The sequence below is a fragment of the Vitis vinifera genome, chromosome 19, assembly GCF_030704535.1.
Source record: "Vitis vinifera cultivar Pinot Noir 40024 chromosome 19, ASM3070453v1".
Lineage (NCBI taxonomy): Eukaryota > Viridiplantae > Streptophyta > Magnoliopsida > Vitales > Vitaceae > Vitis > Vitis vinifera.
The window spans coordinates 6,301,886-6,314,810 of NC_081823.1; the positions used below are offsets into that span (position 1 = coordinate 6,301,886).

Here is a 12,925-nt window from a genome sequence, read left to right on the forward strand (position 1 = left end):
ATAGTAACCCTGAAACGAACTTTATAGAAAAGCTTTAATTGTTTGGTTGCTAAGAAAATGGAGAAAAGGATGGAAGCGATCCGGAGATATAACATTAAACTGGATCGAGTGATTATAGCATGAATGTGTTCCTCCTGGTTGTGCAGCCGATGACCATATACATATTCACTTTTTAGGAATGAATCTCCAAATTAAATACATGATGCAATTTTTTTATTGTCCCCAAACCCTGCAATTCTAGCAAAGAGAGGGAGAAAAAAAAATGATCAGTAGACTGTAGTTTGTGAATGTGTTTCAATCTCTTCGATCCAGCCAAAGTTGGGCTCGCTCCAAGACCTCGGCCGCACACCAAGCTGGAAGAACAAGATCATCTCCAAGGCCTCAAAAACCTTATTCTCATCCAAGAACTCATTCCAAACTCCGCTCACAATACAGTAGTTGTTGTTATAAGGTGCATGATGGTGGGCAGCATGCTGTGATCTCGACACTAGCAGTCCAGCATCTTGCAGCGCCACCACTAGCGGAGGGAGGCGGCTTTTTGTGCCATGAGCCCAGGCATGGAACTGCTGGCTGAACATAATGCAGCCTGAGCACACCCAAACAAAGCCATGTACAACTGGATCATTGAAGACAAGATCTAGAGGAAGCACGGTAAAGGTTACAGCACGAGCCAGGGCATGTAGATTGTTGGCAAACTGGCGGCGGATGATCGTCCAGGGCCACTTGTGATGGCCCTGGAAGGCTTCAATCTGAGAACCAAACACAGGAGTTGAGGCATCACCATAGTTATCAATGCCCCAATGGTAAACCCCTGAGCCAAGGTCTGCAAGCACATAGCCAATTAGGCCAGCCAAAACAGGTTCTAGCCACATATGTGAATGGGCTGAACCCGTGGCACACTTCAATAAAGAAATGAGCACGGTGGTGCACCCGCTTGCCACCCACGCTCGATGAGGCCATGTAGATAATAAATCCGGGTCCTTGATCGAGGGGCGGTCAGGGGTTTTGGCAATGGGGGTTGGGGTTAAGGGTCTTGGTTCAATGACTAGTTGGTCAGCTTTGTGCTTGGCCTTTGCAGTGGAGGTGGCTGAGCAGTGGACAAGGGCGGGGAAGCGTCTATGGTGGCGTCTTCCGACATTGTTGGGAGACCTTAGAGAGTAGTACTTGTGGTGTGGGAAGGAGGTGGACATTGAAGGGCGTGAGAGGCTAAGAGAAAACCCACCGCAAGAGGGAGTAAATAAAGGTGGAAATAGTGGCTGTGGAGATAGAGAAAGCAGTGTGGTGTGAGAAGATGCAGCGTGGGGCTGTGGAAGTCGCTAGTGGTGTGTGGAGAATGTGTGTCACACATTGCTTAAGAGGCTATCCAGGATGATTCCCCAACTACTCTACCAATATACATCATCAATTGGCTATTATTCATCAAGGTTCAAGCTACACCAATGTACACCATCCACTGGTCATCATCAATCAACCAAGGCTCAAAGCAATGGTAGAGTTGGACACGACTCAGCCAAGTCGTGTTCAACTTTACCACTAATTGCAGTAAGTAGTAATATCATGAGACTGGATGCAATGATTTCGAATTACAACACTGACTTGACTAAGAAAATCGAATCATGACTGGTACAATCAAGCCATGATTCACCTTAATTATGATAAAGTTGCACTATATATACATCTTCGGTTTGGATTTGGGCCATAAGGAATGGGGAAATTGGGAGCAAATTTTAGTGGTATTTGAGTCTACAAAGAAAAAAAAGCAGACCAAACAAACAAACTTTAAACATCAAAAGGGGAAATCATAGATGACATCCGAGCATCCAATGCAAAACGATGAAGTTCTTTAGGGAGCTCAAGTGTCTCATCATGGAGGGTGTTCAAGTGCCCTCTGCTTTTTATTTTCCAGAGGTAAAGAAAAACTTGTCAGCCCATCTCGAGACCCATCTGAATTTGTTACTTATTTTGCTGACTTTGAATCATGACCATGGAATTGTTTCAAAATTCAGTTGGAAGTAATGAATGACTAAGATGATAATGGCAACTGGGTCTATTCTATTCTATCGTACAGCAAACCATATAGTGCGGGCCGTAGATTCCGGGTGTTTAGATCAAGTTTTTTCTTCCTTGGTACAATAATCTTAAGAAAAAAAAAATATTAATATGAAACCAAATTCTACTCTCTCATTGGGATTTTAAGGGCTTTCATAATTGTTTTTGAAAACAATTATTAGTTTTTCAAAAAAAAAAGAAAAAAAGAAAACACCATTATAACCAGAAACAATTTTCTATTTTCTAATTTTTAAAATAAAAAATAAGATATTTTTAAATAATATCTTTTAATTATTTCATGTTATTTTTACTTGTTGAAGTATCTAGAATGATTAAAAATATTATTTCAATTCTCAAACAGAATTCTATTTTATAAAATATCATAAAATGATTTGTAAAAATTATTTTAAAAAATAATTACCAAATGACCTAATTTTCTGTTATACATAATATCATAAATGATTTGAGAAATGGACCATAAAAAAATTATAAATAAATAAAAATTTAAATAAATGCATCGAGGTTCCATGAATTTTGTTTTTGAAAGTAGCGTTGCACGTAATAACATGAAATTAGTCCCAAACCTCAAGAGACTCCAGAAGAATGCCTAGCTTAGTGTGGTCAAATGTTGTAATTATTTAATTATGAATTTGTTGAATGCATTTTATTGCATTTATTTTTTCAAGAATTTTTTTTTATTATCTTTTATATTATTTTAAATATTTCAAGATATCGATGAGAAATTGTGATTGAACCCTCAAGACCATGCATTCAATTGGTATTGCACACATTCTACAAGAATCATTATTTGAATTATTTCTCTAAAAACACGTTCCTTAATAAAAAAACGGTAAAAATAGAAAATATAATTTTTTTAAAATATTTATTTGTTTTTGAAAACTGTTTTAAAAAATAATTATATAAATATGTATTTTAATGTAAAAATTATTTTTAAAATATATTTAAAAATATTTCGAATTCTCAAATTGATTTTAAAAACTATTATAAAACAACTGTTTTTGAAAATCGTTACCAATTTTATTTTATTTATTTGTACACACCGATGCCGTCTTGAGACATTGGAGAAAGAAATTGAATCAAATTGAAGGAGTGGAATCATTGTCCCTAGAAATTAGATGGAAGAGTCCAAGAGAAGGGTGGGTAGTGATCTTGAATTAATGGATGGTTGATGAGCAAAAGAAGGGGATGGAGACACTGGTGGTGGGTGTTCTCCTCAAGTTTCCAACCCCGAATATGGACAAAATGGATAAGACTTCTCCCCACTAGGAAGTAAAAGAGCAGCAAAGAGGAATATGCTAGGGTTTTAGGCATAAAAAACACTCATAATTTCCACTTGTTTATGTCATCAATCATGGACAAAACACAAAATGGCTCAGGGCCATCCATATCTTTTTGGAAATGAGCTTGATTTGATGTATTGTTTTCCTTGAGTAATGCAAGGACTTTCCTATCTATACTCTTCTTGTAATTTGTTTTTCTTTCTTGGAATATGCCCCCATACTATACCTATACTTATTCAATAGCTTTGGATGTATGTGGTAAAATTCTTACCATGGTGTAAACTAACTTCTTATTCAAGTCATTGGATTTCTGTAATGAAATTTAGTGGACTGTTGATTTCATTCAACTTTTCTGAAATTTCAATTAAATATATCTAATTCTAGTAGATTTGAAATTTTATTAAATATATTTTTTTATTATTTTTATTTTTTATTTTCACTTATTTTCTATTTCATTCAAAATAAGAAAGATGTATGATAAAATTTTAAATTTATGGAGATCATATGTATTTAGCCAAAATCTCGAAAAGAGATGAATGAAATTAACTCTATAAATAAATGAGGTTAATATATAAAAGTGTGTATAAATGAATAAGATCTAATGACGTTAACATAGGACCACTTAATTAATATGATTTTTTTAATACTTAAAAGTACTTTTTAGTATCAGACCATTCATTTGTTTTTTTTTTTTTTTGCCTTCTCCACATCAAATATGTTATTGTCACAAAAAACAGTCATCATCTTAATATTTCAAAATCCAATTTGGAAGATTGTTAGAATAAAACCATTTTGTATAATTAGGTCAAAAAAATAGTTCATAATTCAACCATATAATTAGTTAATCATAGTGTGGGAAAGCTTCTTTCTTTCAAAATCAATTTTTTTTTTCTTTCCATTTTGTCCCCAAATGGAACAAGCAAAAATATTTTTTTTTGTATTGGGCAATCCTTTCTTTTATCTTTTAGTAGAAGAAGAAAACAAAAGTGTTCACACCCACAAAAGTTGGAAATCTGGTTTATACAAAAGTATTGTAACCTATACCTAACAAGTTAGACACCACCTAAATTTTCAGACCATGATCATCCTCTATTAGGGTTTGTACAAATTTGACTAAGACTCAACTCATTCAAACCTCTCAAACCCATCTCCTTAATGACATTTTAAATATTATTTTGACACCCAAATTTATAAATTATTTAATACAAATTTTTATGTTTTAAAAACTTAGTCCGTTGCACACGGTACATGTTTTCCTTTTGTTTTTTTAAAATAAATGAAAATAATTTTTATTCATTTTCTAAAAATTGTTTATTGAGAAAAATGGTCATACAATATTAAAAAATTTTAAAAATAATTTTTTATTTTTAAAAATAAAAAATTATTTTAAATCATCAAGCTATTAAATTATTTAGTAAGTGAGCATAAAAACTAAAATATTTTCAAACCTATATCATTAGGATATTTGTCCTATTATAATTATGAAAGAAAGTAATAATTTTTAGTTTTGAAAACATAAAAATTGTAAATGATAATGAAATCATATTTGGAAAATTTATTTTTTGATATCATTATTTCTAAAATACAATTAATTACTTGAATGATTAAAAATATTAAAAATAAAAAAAAATAATCACATTTTTTTTTCATTTTTGAAATAAAAAACGTTTGTATAAATAATAATAATAATAAAATTTGTGTCTAAAAATAGGAAAAATATTTATTAATTCATTTATATGAAAAAGTCCAAAAATATGAAGGCATGTGGGTATGGATTGTGAATAAATTATATATAGGAGTCAAACTTAGATCCACCTCTCATCATCACTACAATAGTCTCTCTCCCTTTGTCTCCTTACACCATCTTCCCTCATCTACCCCATGGCACCATCTTCTCCCTCCGCCTGTCTCCTCCAAACCACCCATCTCAGAACCTTCCTCTTAATCTCTCTTCTGGTCTTTGTGCCCCCCATTCATGCGCTGAAACCCCCAATTCGGCCGCGGGATATTCTGCCGTTGTTGCCCAGACAGCTCTCATGGCCGATTCTCAACTCCCTCCACAGCGCAGTGGACCTTCTGCCCACTTTTGTGGGCTCTGCCTCCTCCAACGACACTGTCGAGTGGAAAGGGACGTGCTTTTACGAGACCAGGGCTTGGATGGAGTTCAACAACAAAAGTGGGAGCGAATTTGGTGGGGGCACACTTCATATTAAGGTTTGGGTTTGGGCTTGGGTTTTGATTGCTTTGTTTAATTTTGATTGTTTTTGTGGGAATAGGGATTGTTGGGCATGTGGGTTTTGGTTGTTATTGGACCTCCATGAGGTTTCCCGGATTTTCATTTGAGGGTGTGCAGTCACAAACGTACCTGATTCTTTTTTGTTTTTAAATTTTACTTAATTTTATGATATTTAAAGTATTGGTGATTATTTTGTGTGATTTTTGGTTGATCTTCTGGAAATTTAGAGTATTGGGAGGTGGGTTTAGTTTTTCTTGAATAGCAATGTGTTTTTCTTGGTTTTCATTTGAGGATTTTTTATCAGACGGATACCTATTTTTTTTGTTATATTTTTCCTTAAATTATTGAATATTGTAATTTATTTTCTGGGATGTGAAGTATTGGGTGTCTGGGTCTTGGTGTTATTGTGCAGTACTAATCTTTCTGGTCTGTGATGAGAATACCTGACTGGGGGACTATCTTTGCCTACCTTTTTATTTTTTATTTCTAAGGAGAATGATTTTCTCATTCTGGATTACTTTTTATTTCTATAAGGAAAATGATTTTCTCAGTGAAAATTTGTAAGAAAATTAAATGTAATTAAAATTAGCAAAAAATTTAAATATTTTTAAACCATTTAATATTTGAATAGAAGAGAAAAAAAATAAGTGAAGTCACTTTAAATATAATTATTATTATTTTTTTCTACCCTCTACTTTTCCTGTTTATTTTATTTCCCTTACATTTTCCCCTCGTATTTTTCAGGAACCAAACATAGAATTAGTGTTTTAGAGTATTGGATATATGGGTATCAGTGGCAGTGATATCTGGGTATTGGTGGCAGTGAACACTACGGACCTTTTGTTATCAAGGTGTCAAATGGACATGCATAATTCTTTGGTATTAGTTTGCTTTTGTAGAAATCTGGATAACTGGGTGTATAGATATTTGTAATATTGAAAACTACTTATCTTTTGTAGGACCTCTTTGGATGGTTGGTTCAGAGGTTTGTGGTGAGACTCAATTGGGGTTTAAATTTTAGTTGATTTTCTACCATTTTTGTAAATATATATTGAATGACACTGCCCTGAAAATTAGCCTTTTAAAGGAGATATCAGAGGGATTTGTTAATATTAGATTATGTTTGCATCTATGTGGGAGAAGTTGCAAATTGGTAGTACAGCTTCTTAATACTTGATGGTGGCTGCTAGGCTTCCATTTTTGCAACCCACTTTTGTCCTACATATATTAGTACTCCACAATAATGATGCACTAACACCAGTGATGTTACAGACTCAGGGACAAGTGTCAGGTCCAGGTCTAGCTTTTGTTTCAGATAGATCTGATTCCCAAATTTTTACATTTATAGTTGGTTGAATCATAAAAATGTCCAACTTTCATCAATGTCTTCCTTAAAATAAAATGATATTTCTCTGTTACATAGCTTGTTTGACATTGGAACTTGATACTTTTTGTAACATTTATTGATGAGGATAAAGTAGGAAGCTATCCTAGGGAAGGAACTTGTTCTTGTCTTCATTTGTTGTATACTTCTGCTGCTAATGTCCAATAGTGGATTGGCTTGTTTCATATTCACAACCCATACCCGTGTAATGTTGAAACATAGAGCAAATGCGATGGTGCAGATAGAGTGCATAAGCAATGTTACTTCTTTCATCTGGAAGTATTACCAATGCAACATAAGTAGAAAGTAACTCATAGCTTTAATAAGGTCTTTGAACAATTTTTTCCTCGGATTTAATGTTGTTTCATTTTTTGGTTTGTAATTTTAGATAATGGCCTTATTGAACATAGACATGGTCCTTGTTGGATTTAGCTCCAACACTGCTTATTAGCTTGGAAGCTTCTTGTATTAGTATAATCATATACCCTAATATGGCCAGCAGAAGAATAGATTATTTTTAGCTTTAAAATGCTACTCTTTACTTGTTCAGGTTAGTAGTGCCCATAGTTGGACATGTATGGACCTTTATGTCTTTGCAACTCCATACCAAGTGACATGGGATTACTACTTTTTGTCTCGGGAGCATACCATTGAGTTCAATGCATGGGAAGAAAAAGCTGAGTTTGAATACGTAAGTTACTACTGGATAGCACTTACTACCTCTTCTAATTGTTTCTTAGTATTTATTCCTGATTCATAATATATCCTTACTTTCTACTAAATCAGGTGAAAAACAAAGGGGTTTCAGTTTTTCTCATGCAAGCTGGGATGCTGGGAACCCTTGAAGCTCTCTGGGATGTCTTCCCATTATTCACAAATACTGGATGGGGTGAGAACGCAAACCTTGGGTTTCTCAAGAAGCATATGGGGGCTTCATTTCAAACACGTCCTCAGCCATGGGTTACAAACATTAGTGTTGATGATCTTCACTCTGGAGATTTCCTTGCAATATCAAAAATTCGTGGACGGTGGGGTGGTTTTGAGACTCTAGAGAAGTGGGTCACTGGATCTTATGCTGGTCATTCCGCAGTTTGCTTAAGGGATTCTGAAGGGAAGCTATGGGTTGGTGAATCAGGACATAGAAATGAAAAGGTGAACACTGACAATTTTCTGAATCATGAGACAATGAAGTAGTAGAATTATCAAACATAAGCTCTTACTGACAACAATTTTTCATTCTGTTTCTTTTGGTAATATTTTCCAATTTCTTTTTACTATTTTAAATTTTTTAACATGTTTTTTCCTGTATAACTATAGGCACGGGGCTATTTTAAGGCTATTCTGTTGCTCCCATGGTGTTTCAGTTGAAAATGTCCTATGAGCTGCATTAAGCAGTCATGTAGCAACCAAGATAGCTCTAGCAATAATTCCTTTTCTTTAAAATCTTTAATTTTAGTGCTGCACTTATTGTTTACTTCATTTATTAATTTGGTTTTTTCCCCATTTGCTGACCAATCCTTAAACTATTTGGGTATGCCAAGGTTGACTATTTCTTTAATTCTTCTGCTTGCATTACATCTAGAAAGCTGAAAAATTACCACATTTTGTATACAATAATTCAATGTGGGATTTGAGAGAGGGAACCTGAAATAATAGTATTAATCAAAGATTCTTTTGGTTCGTTATGTTATAGGAAGCTGCATGAGTTTCTTATCAGATGATATAAACTACAGTCCTTACCAGATAATATAAGCTACAGTCCTTACCAGATAATATAAGCTACATACTTTTGTTTTAATAGAAATAAGCTTCATTTTTTTGGTCCTTGTCTTTTAAATTATTAACAGAGATTGAGTGGCATTTTTTTTTCTTCAAGAATATTTTTTTTCCTTATTCAATTTTCTGTACTTCTCTAAGACATTAACCTTAACTAATAATTAGGTATGGGCACTCATATGCAACTATGATTTTGAGTCAATAAAAAATGGTGCTTTACATTTTTGTTCTAGGGAGAAGATGTTATTGTGACATTACCATGGGACGAATGGTGGGATGATGTGCTGACTCAAGATGATTCCAATTCTCATATTGCGTTGCTTCCTTTGCATCCTCACCTCCGAGCCAAGTTTAATGAGACAGCTGCCTGGGAGTATGCACGTAGCAGTGAAGGCAAACCTTATGGTTACCATAACATGATATTTAGCTGGATAGATACTCTGGATGAAAACTATCCACCCCCCTTAGATGCTCATGTGGTATTGTTTTTTTCTATTGTTAAATATTTCATTTTCTGGCTACATCTGCAATACAGGTGGATTCTATATTTCTTTTCTTTTATCTCTATATCTTTCAAAATTTTCATTGCTGTGATTCTGGTGTGTGGTTACAATATTTTGGTGATTCGTTCACAGAATTATGGGTCAGTTGCTATAATTTCTTTTCTCTTCTTTTTTTCATTACTGAAATAAATTATGGCCTCAAAAAAAAAAAAAAAAAAAAAGGAAGAAAAAATTTTAGAGAAAGAGAGGGTGTAAATGAGTCTCATTAACAATAAAACTTCCAAGTGAGGAGGGAAAGTGATGAGTCCCACTTCATAAGTTTCTCCTAGAGATGGGAAAAAAATGACATGTGGAAGGTGCACAGACATATTGCAGTTTCTTTCACTAGTAGCATGCATGCTAACCCAGTATTGGGTCATGTTTAAACTGTTAAGGTGCGCAAGAATATTGGTTTGAACTGTTACAAAGCTGAAATGGCGTCCACATTAGGCCATGTTTGTATGCATAACTTACTTCTTCAGGCCTATAAATTTTGTTTCTTTATTGATTTTGGTTTGGTTCAGTCAAAATTGAAATGCAGTGCCCCAAAACAATGTGAAGTTTCTTTTCAAGTTTGCTTTTGGAAATTGAAACTTCTCAGAACTGCAGAATGTCGGAAATTAACCAACAACATGCAATTAAAACAAGATTCAGAAATGTTTCTCAGATTTGGATTATTTTTTTAAAGGTGCTCTGCTATCATCTTATGCAGTTTAATACATTTTAGTACATTGCTGCCCCCTATCAAACACCCCTCTGCCAACCTAAAAAAGCGGATCTTGATGAATCAACCAGATTGCTGGTAGTGTAAGAGTTTTATTTTCAACTAATCAGCTTTGACCGCTTGTTTTATGTGGCATAGGTTGCTTCGGTTATGACAGTTTGGAATCAAATGAAGCCTGCATATGCTGCTAACTTATGGAATGAGGCCTTGAACAAGAGGCTTGGAACTCAGGTATTTAATTAGTTGTTCTTCACCTTGCTTGACCATTCACAAATTATCTTACTGATGTGTTGGTTTACTGATATGGCATTCTTATGTCAAAAATGATAATGTACATGGTTGTTAATTCGTTAACTTTTTCATTGATGAATAACATATGGAACATTTGGAAGCCCTTGAGGCCAAGCACACCTGGCAAGGGGTTGGGTTGAGGATATGGAAGGTTCTAGGTGTGAGTCCCAGCATGGGCAAGAAATTAATTCTTATTCATATAGAGGAAAAAAGACATTGAACATCTGAATCTTTGATGTATAATTGGTTGGAAAAATAAAGTTCACCATGTAAACTGTATTAGGAATTTGGGACTTGGCATTTAAGGATCCTCCTAAGTATCCTCGGTCTGACATAGATATCATCATGGCTGATCTTAAAAATCAAGTCATCAGAAATCTTGTAGTTCTGGAAAAAGTTAAATCTAATGGTTGTGATCATACTTGATATTGTTCAATGTTAGATTTGAAATAAGAAAAATGTCTAGTTGATTTTTCTGAGAGAAAAAGGAAAAATTGTTGTTGTTCTTAGCATCCAATGTAATTTTTTCCTTAATGCAGGACCTTGCTCTTCCTGAGATTCTGGTTGAAACTGAAAAGCGTGGATCATCATTTGATGAATTGCTGACAATTCCTGAGCAGGATGATTGGGTTTACACTGATGGAAAGTCAACATCTTGTGTTGCTTTCATTCTGGAAATGTATAAGGAGGCAGGATTATTTGGTCCAAGTGCTAGCTCTATTCAAGTAACTGAGTTCACGGTGAGTCAAAGCAATACAGAGTTTGCTAGTCCTGATGAAAAAAAGTCACTATTTAGCATTATCATGATATATTTTGGTTATCAGTAGATAAATGTTATGAAGAAAATTGAACATAAATTATCCAGCATCAAATGATTAGGATCATCTGATCCTAGTGGTTTTGGGGTAGAAGGTTTTCTGAACCAGATAAATGATCTTTGTTCCTGTTTCACATTCCCTCCTTAGTCTGCATTGGGACTTAACTTATAATGTTCCCAAAACAAAGTGTAAAGCAATCTGATTTAGTGGGTTGTTTGTGGAAAAAAGCAGAGTTATTGCTGTCTTGCATATGTCTCAATTTATTTTATTTCCAAAAATGCAGATAAAAGATGCATACACACTGAATTTTTTTGAAAATAATTCAAGCCGCCTGCCAAAGTGGTGCAATGATGGGGACAATGTGCAGCTCCCTTATTGTCAGATCAAAGGAAAGTATCGAATGGAATTGCCAGAGTACAATACCCTGGATCCATACCCTCATATGAATGAAAGATGCCCATCCCTGCCTCCAAAATACTTGAGGTCGGCAAATTGCTGAAAAGGATGAAAGGTCCTGCATCTTTCCCTCCCCGCTTGGAAGCTATGATACGTGTGGCTGATATCATACTGGGTTCTCACTTCGCTTCCATAGTGTGCAAATCTTATTTGATGTCAAGGGAACAAAGATGCCAAGGGAAAAGTTGGTTGATGTTAGTCTTCAATTTGATGATCAGAGGCTGTTGAATGTTGTACATGATAGAAAATGAATGGATGTGTGGTTAGGATGTTATTCTTTTCACTTCTTTTTCTTGGCACATGGAAATTGTTATGTCTGAAAAGAACCCTTTGTGTAAATATCTATTTGCTGGTGTAAACTGCTGGTATGATGCTGCAGATCATATGAAATATATGAATTGGTTGCAAATTTAATTACTGCTATCCTTATTTTCAAAAGCACATTCTTTTGTCTGTCATATTAGTTTTAATTTTGCTATGGCAATGTCCAAATTGATGATATTAACCAAATCTTTTTGCAGCAAGAAAGACAACAGAAGTCAAAATAAGATGAGATATTACATTACGTTAAAGACAACTGTAGTCACAACTGCAGCACAGTTTGTTTCGGACGGAAAATGGATTCTTGAACAATGGGTAGAATTTTCAATGATGGTTATTAACCTTGATATCAACATGTTTTTTTATTGAAGTCCAGGTCCTCTGATTCGTACCTTGAACAGCTGCTGCATGGACATCCAGTTCATTACCCAGAAGCTGCTGAAGTGCCATGACCTTATCCACAATCTCCTTCTCAGATATTACCTCTTCATCATTTTCACCACAAATGCACAAGCAATTGATGGTGAGCAATACAAGGGAGGATTCTGTAAGGTATTCCATAGAAGAATTAAAAATTGTGTATTAGAGTATTACTGTTTATGTGTATTCTTGCAGTGTTTCAACATTGGGCTTAATATTGTACTTGATAATGCTAAACATATAAAATTCTGTTGAAATATTTTCTATATAAAATGTTATTCATAAAATTGAAATGAAGGTGGCATATCACCCATTGTTTGTTGATTGCCATGTTTCCATGGAGGGACCCATTTCGGTACACTGCTCCTCCTGACCAGGAGAAGGAAGATGGGGGAGGGGGAACAAGAAATTTGGGAAGAAGGCATTCATTGTTGGGAGAGATGTGTTCAACAGTTGGTTTTGGGAGGGTGAACACCCAATTAAATAAGAAAACTTCACCATCTTTTGTTGGTTTTTGGATGGGTATCTTTCAAGTTTAGGCTTAATATTAGTCCATTTGGCAGTGCCTGAAAACCAAGCGTTAAAATATTTCTCATGACAAGTCATT

At 34.6% G+C, this 12,925-nt stretch overlaps 2 protein-coding genes across 4 annotated transcripts; one reads left to right on the plus strand and one right to left on the minus strand.

The window, feature by feature from the left end:
• Positions 1-4: 4 nt before the first annotated feature.
• On the minus strand, positions 5-1,348 carry LOC100257229 (fatty acid desaturase 4, chloroplastic). Its single transcript, XM_002280947.5, has one exon. The coding sequence runs from the start codon at positions 1,188-1,190 to the stop codon at positions 267-269; it is 924 nt and encodes a 307-aa protein (XP_002280983.1). The 5' UTR covers positions 1,191-1,348; the 3' UTR covers positions 5-266.
• Positions 1,349-5,159: 3,811 nt separating this feature from the next.
• On the plus strand, positions 5,160-12,605 carry LOC100267545 (uncharacterized). 3 transcript variants are annotated; one of them, XR_002029077.2, is made up of 8 exons: positions 5,160-5,564; positions 7,521-7,661; positions 7,757-8,122; positions 8,980-9,225; positions 10,151-10,243; positions 10,843-11,043; positions 12,099-12,213; positions 12,300-12,605. XR_002029077.2 is itself a non-coding variant. In XM_010646131.3 (7 exons), exons 1-7 carry the CDS (start codon positions 5,232-5,234, stop codon positions 12,123-12,125), a joined length of 1,407 nt encoding a protein of 468 aa, XP_010644433.1. In that variant the 5' UTR covers positions 5,160-5,231; the 3' UTR covers positions 12,126-12,605. The 3 variants fall into 3 exon arrangements, 2 of the variants coding, with proteins under 2 accessions (XP_010644433.1, XP_002280959.1); XM_010646131.3 differs by having other exon boundaries at positions 12,099-12,605; XM_002280923.4 differs by lacking the exons at positions 12,099-12,213; positions 12,300-12,605 and adding an exon at positions 11,405-11,991 and having other exon boundaries at positions 5,161-5,564.
• Positions 12,606-12,925: the final 320 nt, after the last annotated feature.